The following is a 13,482-nucleotide window of genomic DNA, read 5'->3' as shown; positions in this document are numbered from 1 at the left end:
GATTTCAGCGAAGAAATAGGAAAGATGGATGAAAAGAGTCATCTTACATGGTTGCTGCACTTTATTATACCAGAGAGAAGTACAGTTTGTTGTATGTGTGTCATGCAGAATTAGGTGATAATAGAATTTAAATCCAACATCACGCGTTGCCAGTTGCATTAATCTGTGCACTGAGATGAAACGTGGACTGTGGCTGAGACATTAGAGTATAACCCCAGAGTAACATGACAGATGATGTAACTGTAATCAGGGCTCTTATGTTCACATGGGCGGATACGTGCAAATCTAGATTGAGCTTCTCCAGATTTTCCTGATGTTCATCAGAAATGGAGAACAGACTTGAGCTGACCCTCAACGTTGCTCTTCGTCTTGTCAACAGACGCGATGAAATATTCATACTTTGTAAACATTTGCATCATTATGGGGTAACTTTGGCGTGATTTTGATCTGTTTGTTGCAGTTAAATCCCAGTAAGCTGGAGGCTGCAGTTCCTGTCAAGTTCCCTGACCTCCAGCTGTTGTGGAACCCGATCAGAGAGTTCCAGTGTCTACCTGACGGTCGACCCCTGCTGCTCCTCTCACCTGAGAGGTGAATATTCATGTGTTTACTGCTTGTGTGAGGCGGGCAAATTAACATCAGTAATCCCGTAAGTCGACCAGCAAGAATAAGATGAAAAACTGATGTAATTGAATGCTGAGGTTGGGTAACCAACTACTGATGTGGATATGAGGTTGATTATAAGTTGTGAAATCTTCCAAAGATCATCATAGTAACGTCCAGGCTGAATTTTTAACATCTTCCCAACTGGAATTCTTGGAGAATCGAGAGAATTACGTGCAGTTTTAATGTCTGCACACTTTTTAATTTGTTCCCAGGATATTCTTTCTCACGGTTGGGTAAAATAGTCTAAAAATGTGTGTTGAGGCAAAAGATTCTTGAATTTTCACTGATCAGACATTCAATAGCATCCTTGAAACATCCTCAGAATGTTGTCAGTATTACGTTTTCAAAGTGGAACCTTGTAGGGCCATGATTTGAACTTATTATCACCCTGAAAACATTTTTTAAATGTTTTTCTTCAGCATTATTGGAACCCTGCCGTTGATTTGAGTCAGTTTTGCTGGAACATTTACTTAGTTTCCACTTTGTTATTCTGTTGGTTATTTAACATTTGGGTTTGACGTCAGTCTGATTTTACTGTTTAACGCAATGGCCAGAGTCTGTCCAACATTAAGTTAACTTCCTGTTCCAGCAGTTAGTTCACCTCACTTAAATATTGTGAAAATTAAGATTCTATCAACATATTTGATGTTACAACCTTAAATTCTTTATGTTTGCCTCTGACTAATTCATGATTGAACTTTTGTACAGCGCTGTTAGTCATGTTATAATTATTTTAAGATACCGTGGTGAGGGGAGGGTGTTTTTTTTTCCCTTGCTAGTCAAGAGAGGTTCCAAAAGAACATATTCATGACCCTGGAGAGAACCTCCCCATTTTTAAAGTAGAGCTGAAAAGTGAGGCACGAGCCCCTCCCCCTAACATTCTGGATCCATTCCCTAAACCAAGTTGTAGTAGAAACTGACTCACATTTAAAAATCACGAATCTCTCTCAGGAGGTTTTCTTACGCAGGATCCGCTGCGTCCTTCTGCTTAAATTACATACCAGATACTCCTCGACAAGTGGCTCAGTCTGATCTATCTTTAGTGCTGCCCACAGGAGTGATGTTACCTAACTCTACACACTCCACACACACTCTGTTAGGCCACAAAAATAAGACAAAACAGGATCCGATTGATCCAGCCACCCCAGTAGTGACCTTCTTTAATTGCTGCAGCAAATTGCAGCTGTGGGCACATGGATTTCCACTTGTTTATATTGAAAGAAGGAAAAGTTGCATGTGTGGCAGTCGAGACGTTACTGAATGTGTTTTAGAAGCTGCAGCAGCTGATCCTCCCATGTTGGGCAATAATAAAACCCCAACAGGGGAAAGGGAGAGCTGGTGGAGAGAAACGTGTGGCTCTCACCTGTTTCTGCACACAGCTGCTGCATCCAAACTTCTCTGGGCCGCTTTAAACACCATCTTTTTGTCTGCTGTTGAATCTCACCGAAATAAGAGTTTTGTGTGATGATTGAGTGGCAAACTTCGTTAAGGAGAAACAGCAGGGTGTTGAAATACGGTTTAAAAATCAAGTGTTTGAAATAAGATTTTGCAAAAGCAGAAACAAAACATTTGTGATTCGTTTCTCTAAGTCTCATAATGTGATGTGTCATCCTGCTTGAACAAGTTACCATCAAAAATTGCCACTATAGGTAGTTTCAGGAGATACAAAAAGATAACTCTTTCAAGAAAAACTGCATTATTTGCAGATATTAACTTTTAAAATCTGTGGATTTGCTGCTCCCCTGTCTTCGTTACTCAAATATCTCGGACTACTGGTTAAAATGACAATGCATTTTGTGTGGTTACATTAGACTCTTACAGATTTGATGACCTAGTTTTTTTTTTTTCATCAATCAGAAAATCGGCTGCTTACGAAAAGTAAAATCCTAGCTCTGACATTTGTGATAGTGAAGCATCCATATTAATCTGCGCTGTTATTATAGTGGGACCTTTGTCACGTACTTCAACAAATATTTGGGAATTTCTGGCGTCATGAGTTATCATTCCGAGTAATTGTGTGATTGTGTAATGCGTCAGTTGAACTATTCAGGGGCTTTGACAGCAGTGTCCCCCCCCGCTAGCCTCCACAGGACCCTCTGAGAGCTGAATCATGGTGGCAAACACCCCACCACCACCCCCAGCAGCCAGTTGCTTCCTTCAGTCTGTGACAGCAGCTGCTCGGGCCGGGGTCTGCGCTGTGATTCGGCCCCTGTCAGATTCCTCCAGAGCTGGAGCAGGCAGGGGGCAGATGTGGCTATTTTTAGAAGGGGACAGGATTAAATTGCAGGGTCTTCACACGACGAACCTTTTCTCTGTACTGCCTTTTCCAGCCAGGACCAACTGCCAAAAGGACCTGTGTTTGCCGTCTCCTTCCTCTTTCCACAGACCCCTTCGCTTGCCCACCATTTCCTCTTCTGAAACACCATGGACGCCAACGCCATCAAGGAGGAGCTGCGCCTGTTTCAGAGCACCCTGCTCCAGGATGGGCTGAAGGAGCTGCTGAATGAGAACAAGTTTGTGGACTGCACCTTGAAGGTAGGCGACCGCAGCTTCCCATGCCATCGGCTGATCATGGCGGCCTGTAGCCCTTACTTCAGGGAGATCTTCTTCACAGAGGATGGGAAGGAGGTGGAAAACACCAAGGAGGTGGTCCTGGACGACGTCAACCCCTTCATTCTGGACATGATCGTTAAGTACCTCTACTCAGCTGAGATTGACCTCACTGATGAGAATGTACAGGATATAATCGCTGTGGCGAACAGATTCCAGATCCCCTCTGTCTTCACCGTCTGTGTGAACTACCTCCAGAAGAAGCTGTCAGTGGGCAACTGCTTGGCCATTTTCAGGATGGGCCTCGTGCTCAGCTGTCCCAGGCTGGCTGTGGCTGCACGCAACTACATCGCCGACCGCTTTGAGCTCCTCTACAAAGACGAGGAGTTCCTCAAACTTGCAGCCCATGAACTGTTCGCCATCGTCGGCGGAGACTCCCTCAACGTGGAGAAGGAAGAGCTGGTGTTTGAGGCGGTCATGGCCTGGGCTCGCTACGACAAAGACAAGCGCGCCAAGGTCCTCAAAGATGCTTTCAACTGCATCCGCTTCCGCCTGCTGCCAGAGAAGTACTTCAGAGACAAAGTGGAGACTGATGACATCATCAAGAGTGACCCAGACCTGCAGAAGACTCTGCAGGTCATCAGGGATGCCTTCAAGGGGAAACTTCCAGAGAAACCCAAGAAGAAGGAGGGGGAGGAAGGGGCCGACAACGAAGGAGGTGAAGAGGACAGCTCAATCCCTGGTTTCCTGAATGACAACCGTAGACTCGGAATGTACGCACGCGACTTCATCCTGATGATAAACGACACGGCAGCGGTGGCGTATGACGTCAACGAGAACGAGTGCTTCCTGGCGGCCATGGCAGAGCAGGTGCCTCGTAACCACGTGAGCCTGGGGTCTCAGAAGAACCAGCTCTACATTATTGGAGGACTGTTTGTGGAGGAGGAAAACAAGGATGTACCACTGCAGTGTTATTTCTATTCGGTAAGCAAGCCCTCATTTGAAAGTTTGTTCCTTTGGTATATCCTGAAAAACATCATATAATGAATTTAAAACTTTTTTTCATAAAACACATCCACTGATTCCAGTGTGCCCATTGTGAAGCTAAAGCCAGAGGGATCTTGGTTTAGCTTAGCTTAGCTTAGCACACATTAAGACAAGACTAGAAACAGCATGTTCTGCTCTTCTTTTTTGTCCTCACCAGAGTTTTAACAGATCTAGCTGGATATGATGTGATTATTTATTAGCTTCAGAGGTGTGGTGGGCCAAATTTTTATTTATTAATGTTTGACAGAGCCATTCTAGCTGTGTTTGGCTCTCTGTTACACTCTTGTTGCTAAACTAAGCTCATCCTTTAGGGGGAAACATATTTCTCAAGATGTCGCACAATTCCTTCTTGACCAAACCTGATCCGTCACTCTCTACTCCTTTTCACTCTCTCTACTTTTCCTTTTGTACTTTATTTAATGGGGCAAAAACAAGATAGAGACAAGAGAAAAATGGTTCAAAAAAATAATCGTATGTAACCAGCAGAATATCTAAATTCTTCTGTGACTGATGGATTTTATTTCCCTTGCTGGCCGTCAGGTCTAAGCCACAGAGACAATGAAGGAAATGATAAAAGCCTTGAGTATTTTACAGCATAATCAATATGTGGAGGCGATACATTCATTTTCTTCTTCATGAGGAGATAAAGAGCTAATGGGTGCTGAGAGTGTTGTTTTTGTTTTTTGTTTTTTTTTCCACAATGCAGAGTTTCAGAATTCCCCCAACAATTTTGTCGTTTTTTTTTTTTTCTTTTTCTCCACAGTTGGATCCCCTCTCCTCAGACTGGGTCGCCCTGCCCCCAATGCCCTCTCCAAGATGCCTCTTCAGCATCGGCGAGAGCGAGAACCTGCTCTTCGCAGTGGCCGGAAAAGACCTGCAGACTAACGAGTCTCTGGATACCGTCATGTGCTACGATATTGAGTTAGTGGTTATTACTTGCTATTGTTATTTTACGGTTTATTACATCAGAACATAAAGAACAACATGTGTGATGTTGAAATATAGCTGATTTGATAGCCAGGTCTTATCTGGTCCCTTCCAGAATTAAAAAAGCAGTTTTTGTTGCATTTGAAGTGAACACTCAAACTTACTTGGCCTTGTACCGGTGCAGCTGACATGAAGCAGTGTATTCAGGTGCAGGGGGAAGAAATCAACATTTAAAAATAGCACCTAAAGAGGCAACTGGTTTTACTCTCTCACATGTATGTTCATTGTTCAGGAAGGTGAGGTGGACTGAGTCCAAAAAGCTTCCCCTCAAGATCCATGGACACGCTGTTGTCTCCCACAAAGGACTGGTCTACTGCATCGGAGGAAAGACAGATGATAAGTGAGCAAATGAGTGTGTGTGCATGTGTGTGTGTGTGTGTGTGTGTGTGTGACCTTAACGCTGTTTGCTGCAGCTGTTTGTGGTCTATCATCCTGCCCGACTGCAGTGCAGCGCAGCACATCATGGATGACACTTCCACTGCTACAGAGCGGGACGTCTCATATGTTACAATCAGGGTAAACACAGATCTCTTGTTGAAGGTTACAGTGACAGTAAAGGATCTGGTTCCTCTCCCTGTTGTGCTGAGAGCAGCACTACACACCACCAGAGCCGTGCGTGCAGCAGGACGCACTGAGCTTTACCACACAGCAGTAAAAACCCTCAGGAGTCCATCTAACAATCAAACCTTTTCAGTGCCTCCCTCTGCTAATCATTCAGAGAGGGCAGGTGTGAGCTCCACCGGGGCACCACAGTGTGTCTGTCCAGGAGAGGTTCTCTTGTTCAAGGACACGCCGTGCAGCAGGAGCAGAGAAAACAGGCAATCAGCGGAAACAAAGTTTTAATCAAAACAAAACAAAACAGGAAAATATCAAATTATATTTTAAACATTTAACATGTTTGCATAAAAAGTAAAGTGCAAAGGCACCTGGAAGATTTTGAAAGGAGAAATTACACCCTCTTACTCTCCCTCTCGCTCTAATATATTTATATATAAAACATAAATGGAAAGACATATCCTAAAAGGCACAATGAGACACGGCCGCATCACTGTTTTATCAATATTACCAACGATAGCCAGTGATGGTACAAGCTCGCACCCGTGGACTGGAGCCTCCAGGCTGGCCCACCTGCCTCCCATATTTGTGCACTTGAGTTTGACATAATGCAAGTTACATTGACTGGATATTTCTCTTCTCCCTCGCAGCAAAGCTCTCAACAAGATGTTTTCCTACAACCACAAGCAGTCCGAGTGGAGGGAGCTGGCCGCTATGAGGACGCCCCGAGCCATGTTCGGCGCTGTCATCCATGACGGCAAGATCGTGGTGGCGGGCGGAGTCAACGAGGAAGGCCTCACCGCTTCCTGTGAAGCCTACGACTTCACAACAAACAAGTAGGATTCTGTCTGAACTTGATTGTGTGAGAAGACATCAGTCTCAGCAAAGATTTTCAGGAATTACTTATTTGGTCCCTTTATTTTAGCTTTTATACCATAACTCTTTATAATAGTGAGCATTTGATGGCTCTAAATCCATGATGTTGTGTCTCGTCAGGTGGGAGCCCTTCACTGACTTCCCCCAGGAGAGGAGCTCCCTCAACCTGGTGAGCACCAGCGGCTCTCTGTACGCTGTGGGCGGCTTCACTATGGTTGAGATGGAGAACAAGGAGGTGGCTCCCACAGAGGTCACTGACGTCTGGCAGTAAGTCCTGTGCTGGCTGTGAGGTGGGCAGCGCTTCATTATTTAGTCTCTCTGCAGACGTCTGACTGTCCTCTTGCTCCTCTTAGGTATGAGAGTGATAAGAAGCAGTGGAGCGGCATGCTGAGGGAGATGCGCTACGCTGCTGGCTCCTCCTGTGTGTCCATGCGCCTCAACGCTGCCAGGATGCCAAAACTGTAGACAGAATTGCTTTCTGTTCCCTTAATCCCTCCCAACACATCCTGACACCCCCTTCCTTCCTCCCCAGCGAGCTGCCTCCGAGGCCTCTCATCTTCTGCACTCAGATTTCTGTGCGTCGAGTTGATCTTTGACATTAATTTTTCTCAGATGATTTTTATCTGTTCTATAAAGCCTCGGCTCTGCTGCCTCTTCAAAGACTGCACCATCCCCACAGTATTAAAAAATCATTTAGACGGATCTATAAAGCTCTGTTTACATCGTTTCTAGCGCTTCTTTTGTAAAATAAACATTTTTAAACAAGTCTTTTTTTTGTTTTTACTATTTTGATTTTGTTTCATCTACAGAAACAAGACGTAACAAAGACCGGATCTACATGTTGAGGGCAGCCGAGGGAGAAAAGACATATATTTGTTGCGTTTTTGTACTTTTGGGTAACCAAGACAGTGGAACTGGGTTAATAGCAAGTGTAGTCACGGCATTAAACACTCTAATGAGCTTCAAACAGGTGGCTAGTGAAAGGAAGCCAGCAACAACCGTAGGAGCTGAGGTACGTTTCACATTCATACACATTTTCATGTTAACAATGACAGGATTAACACCGGAAATATTTAGTTATTTATTCGTTTTTCAAGTTCACCATCAATGATTTTTGTCTATAAACTTGAGAAAATGTTTTGAATCCAAGCACATAAACGCAACAATTATCTTTTCATGGCTCACAACAGCTTTCAATTCTCATTTAGGAAGCCGCAACGAAGAAGTGTCCAGTATTTTGGCTTGATTAAAAGAAAAATTAAAAAAAAAAAAACCCAGAGATTATTCAGTCCTCAAATGAGCTTATTATTCCTTTTCATGTACCAGCAGTTGCAGTTTCAATATGCGTTCTGAAGAAAACGTGAACACCAGCACTGATTTAGTTCACGGCTAAAAAAAAAAAAAAAAAAAGGAAGTTTAGCCACAGTATATCTGTAAAGCTAGCAAGTCATTTTTCACCTTCACCAATAGGGGGCAGCACCTGACCAGCAAGCCTGACCCTTTTTTTCATAAATGCTAAATAATATTGGTCATTTTACAGCAGGGTCATGTAATTGTTTTTGCTACTTTAAAAACAGAAACTGATTAACAGTTTAATGCAGGGCTTGTTAATGACCTGGTGTGTGATAAAATTGTTTTAACACATTTAATCATAATAGTTTAGGATTAATTTTCTATTTCAAACTTTAAGCGTAAGACAACGACAAAAAGGCATTTTTCACAGCAGCCATGTTGCCATGGAAACAGGTGTTTAATTAAGACCTGCTGTTTATGTCAAAATGGCTGCCGTGAAGAAGACCTGTTGATAGTCTTATTTTCCCGCTCGTTTCAACTGTGGCCCTGTTTTTGAGGACTGAAGGTTTTAAACGGTTTGAAGAGTTGCCGGCGTCCCCCTTCAGAGACTTTTTTTTTTTAAATTTTTTTACCGGACTTATTTGGACCAGTTGGACCAGTCTACCTGCCCACAGCTCACCAGCACACCTGGGTCTCCGCTAGGTAGGCTGTCCAGTGCTTTTACCAGTGATTAAGTGGTGTAACTGATATGGCTAATATGCTAGCTAGGGCCTCGCCTGGCTTTGTAACAGTGGCTAGCAATAGTAGCTAGCATCTAGATGAGCCGTTGAATGTCTGTGTGTACGTTTTAATCGCTGTTGTGCGCACTTCCCGCGGTGTTAGCGCCAATGCTGTGGTTGGTTGAGCTGGCTGTGGTTAGTTTTGAGATTTAAAGACGTGCTTGGAAAGGTTTTTTTTTTTATGGTGTCTAACACAAAATGACAATTCTGAAAAGTGAAGCCAATGCTGCAGTACCGCAAATGGCCGGGGGGTGGCAGAAATTATATTTTATGTATAGATTCTCCCTAAGAGAATGGTTTCTCAATTGATTTATTACCTCATTTTATGTTTTTCTAACAGGTTTATGGTCTTTAATTGTTAGTCTTCTTCAAAAACAACATAATGTTCACTTTTTAAATTAGGATACTATAAGGATAAAGTGGCAGTAAAGCAGGGGGCACCTTGTGATTGACAAGATGCGAATACAGTGGTGTTGGATCAATTGTGCACAAATCACACACTGTATGGTGTGGACAAAGTTTGCGGTGCTCCTTAAAGTGCAGACGGAGCAAGCTGTCGGATTCTAATGTCCCAAATTAAACTGCTGAGTTTATGGCAGCAATTTACCGCCTGGGATGTTACAACACACCCTGAGGGGACTATGAAATTTGTTTATTTGTCCAGATTCCACTTTTATTTATTCCCAAATTCCATATTTTTTTATGGTAATTGTTCCTAATACTGAGTAGTTTTTTTTTGGTCTAATCATGAGGTGGATGAAAAAGATTAATAATGCATCATAAATTGATTTGAATGAATTGGTAAGTGGACCTTTTTCCAGAGCAACAACAGTAACATTCACAACAGAACATTCTTTGTAAATTACTCTGTTGTAAAAATAGGACACGGTTTTAAATTGGTTTTGTGGGGGGGGGGTTGGGCAAGATGAAGTTCCTACTTTTTTAAATTTAAAATGTATCAAAGGTCAGTTATGTTAACAATATTCTGTAGTTTATTCAGTGTTGAAGATCAAATTCCATAACTGCATCATATCTCCAACCCACCCACCCCTTACAGCCTGGAGCAGGACTGTAGGAATTCAAGCAGCAATTTGTTTTTATCAACTTTAAACTATGAGACACCCTGATTTGATGAAATTTATCGCTATTATTCCTGATGCGATCTTTAGACGCTCCAGCTTGCTCTAGTTTCTTGAGACAAAATATTTATGAGTGTACTTTTTTTCCTGAAATAATTGGATGTGGGTTTTTTTTCTTGGTGAAGGGGGGAAAAAAAAATCTATTTCCACCATTGAGAAGTCAATGAACAATTTTCTGAACCTATCGTTTCTCAGATTTATGTTACCTGTCAAATATTGACATCCATCATAAGTTCCCAGAGGAACTTGGATGGGATCAATGCAACCAAACAACTGTTCATCATACTGGAAACTGAATTGTGTCAGGAAAAAACAACAACTTTGAGGCCTTGAGCAAAAACAACTGCTGTCTTTTTTCCTCTTCCTCAAGGGTTTATCAAGGTTTACTCTTGTCTGCTGGCTAAACTGGCTGCTGCAGGGAAACGTGCTGGAGTAGTGGTGCAGTAGCTATCTGCTTCCTCAGCTATTTTATTGTAGATTGTTGCTTCATGATGGAAGCAATGGCTACATTTAACCTGATTGTAATGTGGAGTTTTACGTGGCGGCATTACTGAAATGTACAGCGTAATTCACCCTTAGCGGTCTGCTGCTCACTCGGACAAACAAACCATGCCGTGATGGTGTTGCATTTACACCGAGTGCATATTTTTTTATATGTTGTAAAACTAAGTAGAACCATATGTAAGCCATGATTACTTGTCCATGGTGTTCTGAACTCAGGATGTGTAAAGTCTAGCAGCAAAGAACTGTGGTTGGCTCGTATGCATTTAGGGGCGGGTCTTCAGATTAGATCAGGTGCACGATGAGGTCCTACTGGAGTTTTCGCTGCATTTTTTTGCAGGACTTGCTTCAATATAGCTGCTGTATGATGCTTCTGTTACGTGTTAGAGACTGGGCTCTTAAGAGCTGTGATATATGTTGATGATCCAAAAGAACCTCATATAAACGCCTTGAATGAAATCCTCCGATTCAGGTTGACTGTTGGAGTATTCCTATCAAGTAAACATGACCAGGGACAAACAGAAAGTAGACAACCCCAATGACTTTGACATTATTATATCATGAGGAGCACAGCCACATCATCACCACATTTGGACATATTCAATGTTTAAAAAGTTGACTTTGCATCTGTGTTTATCTCCCACATTATTCTAAACTTCTTTATTGCTTTAATCAGAAACCAAGGTCTGTGTTTGTGCCAAATTTAGCTCTGCAGTGTCGAGCTGAGTTCATCACACGCCTGTTTGATGAAATAACAAAGACCTCAGCACACATTCCTTTTATTTCCTGAACAAAAGGTGCACCGGAGAGTTTAATTTATCACGGCGAATTCTGCTGAGACCTGATCTGTGTCAAGAAAGTGACTCGTGAGCTCAGACATGCTAGCAGGAAGCTGGTGCAAATGCCCGAGGAAAAGTAGGCTTTCAAACTGAAATGGACTCCATAGTTTGCTGTAAAATCTTTTTTAAATGGAGGTTTTTGCCCTTAGAAGTCTAATGAAACAGATCACCTGCACATCTGCAACAAAGGCAGGAAGCTGCTGTGGAGCCATGATGCTGCAGGCGCCGTCACATCCTGAGAGGCGTGAAGATACCACGCTGTTGTTGATGAGGAGTTAGTTTTACCTCTCTCCCACTGAGTTTGTTTATTTCTTTTCTAGTTGACTCACCTCTGTGTTTCTCTCCTGGTTCGCTCCCATCTCCCTTCCTCAAACAATAATTGCCACTGACAGTGACATGACAGCTGAGGGGGAAAAGGAATAGTGATTTACTCATAGCCTACTTTTACCACCCTCAACAAAAAAAATCCTTCTCAAAAATTGTATTTGGTCGGCACATTTAAAACATAAAGTCATAAACAGATATCTACATTATATGAGTGGAAAAATCTGCTTACAGTGTGAACATGCCCTGTATTTGCTCAGGATTCTGGGTCATTGCGGCTGCCGCTTCTGTTGACCCCGACATGTTTACTGGCAGGAAGTTGTTAGCATAGCTGACTGCTCATTTCTTGACCGGTTTCTACCGGAGATGGGGACTCAAGTTTGCGACTCGGACTGGAGTCCCACTTAAGTCGTGCACACACAGAGAGTTCAGACTTGACTTGGACTCGTGCTCAAAAGACTTCAGAATCGACTCGGACTTGTGTTTTTGGACTCATGAACAATCTTTTTTATTTGGTGTTTTAACCTTGAGGAAACTTTGAAACATCTGATGAGCTTAATGCCATTCCCTTCTCTTGTCATGGTAACCGTGGTAACCATATTACGCCTGGGGTGCGTACCTCACACACACCAGTACCTCAGGTAATGGTAACGCTATGGAGACCGACACACCTACAGCTGCTGCTGTACCCTTTGTAATTAAGGTTGCGTTTAAAAACCTCAAACAAGACGGCACCAGCAAAAGGGGCGCTGACCTCAAAGTCTGCAGTATCAAAATCAAGGATGCTGGATCAACCACATCTAACTTTATCAGGCACCTGAGAACTCGCACTCAGTCACATTAGCGCACATGGACAGTTAGCGAACGTGTCGGCTATGTGACGTTAACTTTACTTGCTCCTAGCTTTGTAACTGAATATTTGAAAAGATGAGTGTTAGTTGTCTTGTCACAATTGTTTGTTTTGAGTGGTGTTGAGATGACATGGGGGAAAAAAAATGGTTGGATAATCGTATGTCCCGCTGCCACAAGATGGCAAACAATACCGTTAGTAAAAGGAATGCTTCGTTAGCAGCGAAGTTAATGTTAGCTTCGCCTCTAATGTAGCATTTCTTCTACTACTGTCTGTCTCTATGACTCTATAGTATGGTGTCTACTTGCTATTTCCTCCTGACAAGTTAAAACACGGCCATCAGCGACCCCAAGTGGCCAAGTGGTTGTTTTTAGAGACTTGACCAAGTCTAACCCCACAAAGACTTGAACATCTCTGGTTTCTACACCCACTCTTCTAGCATCACTGCAGTGAAACCTGCACCACCTGTCGGGGCTTTCTAGCTTCCATCACCTTAATCCACATTAGCAGTAGGCTATCAAGTCCTTCTTGAGGGTTTTTCATGATCTTCAGAGCAGGTCTGAGTTGGGTGTCAGTTAGTCAATTCGTCTCGCTATCAAAAGTTCAATTCAAGCATCGAATAAATGGTTGTAAATTTAACAAAAGGGAAATGTTCAACTGAGGGCGACTTGCTACCAGCAGCTTTGCTTCTCGCTGCGAGAGAAGCAGAAGGAGCTGAGAACGAGTGAGCTAGTCGCTCATTAGTGGGTAGAACCTATATCTAGGTTCTGCTCTGAACTGCTGTACAACAAAAGAATTAATCTTGGAGGATTCATTGAATACACCAAAGGTTTTTCACCACAAAGAGAAAAAATTTCTGCAGCAAAAAAACAAACAAACAAACAAACAAACATGATCTTTATTGTCCTCATCAAATGTCAGAGAAGAAATCCTCTCCATCAACAGAGACTTTATTAGCAGATGAAAGTAGCTGCTGTGTATCTGTCTATCGGCGGGTGCATCAGCACTTCACTTTGACTGAGCCCACTTTTGGATATAATCATGAAGCTGTGTTTTAGGTCATATCTTAAGTTGCCTGT

The 13,482-nt window shown here is 42.8% G+C and overlaps 1 protein-coding gene across 3 annotated transcripts; it reads left to right on the top strand.

The window, feature by feature from the left end:
• Positions 1–157: 157 nt before the first annotated feature.
• On the top strand, positions 158–7,409 carry LOC147272703 (kelch-like protein 41b). 3 transcript variants are annotated; one of them, XM_086200053.1, is made up of 7 exons: positions 158–588; positions 3,049–4,197; positions 5,024–5,181; positions 5,480–5,587; positions 6,453–6,638; positions 6,799–6,945; positions 7,032–7,409. In XM_086200053.1, exons 2-7 carry the CDS (start codon positions 3,088–3,090, stop codon positions 7,141–7,143), a joined length of 1,821 nt encoding a protein of 606 aa, XP_086056179.1. In that variant the 5' UTR covers positions 158–588; positions 3,049–3,087; the 3' UTR covers positions 7,144–7,409. The 3 variants fall into 3 exon arrangements, with proteins under 3 accessions (XP_086056179.1, XP_086056169.1, XP_086056189.1); XM_086200043.1 differs by having other exon boundaries at positions 162–588; positions 2,994–4,197; XM_086200063.1 differs by lacking the exon at positions 158–588 and having other exon boundaries at positions 3,075–3,198; positions 3,278–4,197.
• Positions 7,410–13,482: the final 6,073 nt, after the last annotated feature.

Source organism: Aulostomus chinensis, chromosome 1 (assembly GCF_037954235.1).
Source record: "Aulostomus chinensis isolate RoL2024-O1b breed Wild chromosome 1, RoL_Achi_v1.0, whole genome shotgun sequence".
Lineage (NCBI taxonomy): Eukaryota > Metazoa > Chordata > Actinopteri > Syngnathiformes > Aulostomidae > Aulostomus > Aulostomus chinensis.
This window is presented reverse-complemented; position numbering and strand designations above follow the sequence as displayed.

Excerpts from the sequence above, each read along its gene's own strand:
- LOC147272703 (XM_086200053.1), top strand. The coding sequence starts at position 3,088 with ATGGACGCCAACGCCATCAAGGAGGAGCTGCGCCTGTTTCAGAGCACC. Across the intron at positions 4,198-5,023 it reads TGCAGTGTTATTTCTATTCG|TTGGATCCCCTCTCCTCAGA; the intron begins GTAAGCAAGCCC and ends TTTTCTCCACAG. Across the intron at positions 5,182-5,479 it reads GTCATGTGCTACGATATTGA|GAAGGTGAGGTGGACTGAGT; the intron begins GTTAGTGGTTAT and ends TTCATTGTTCAG.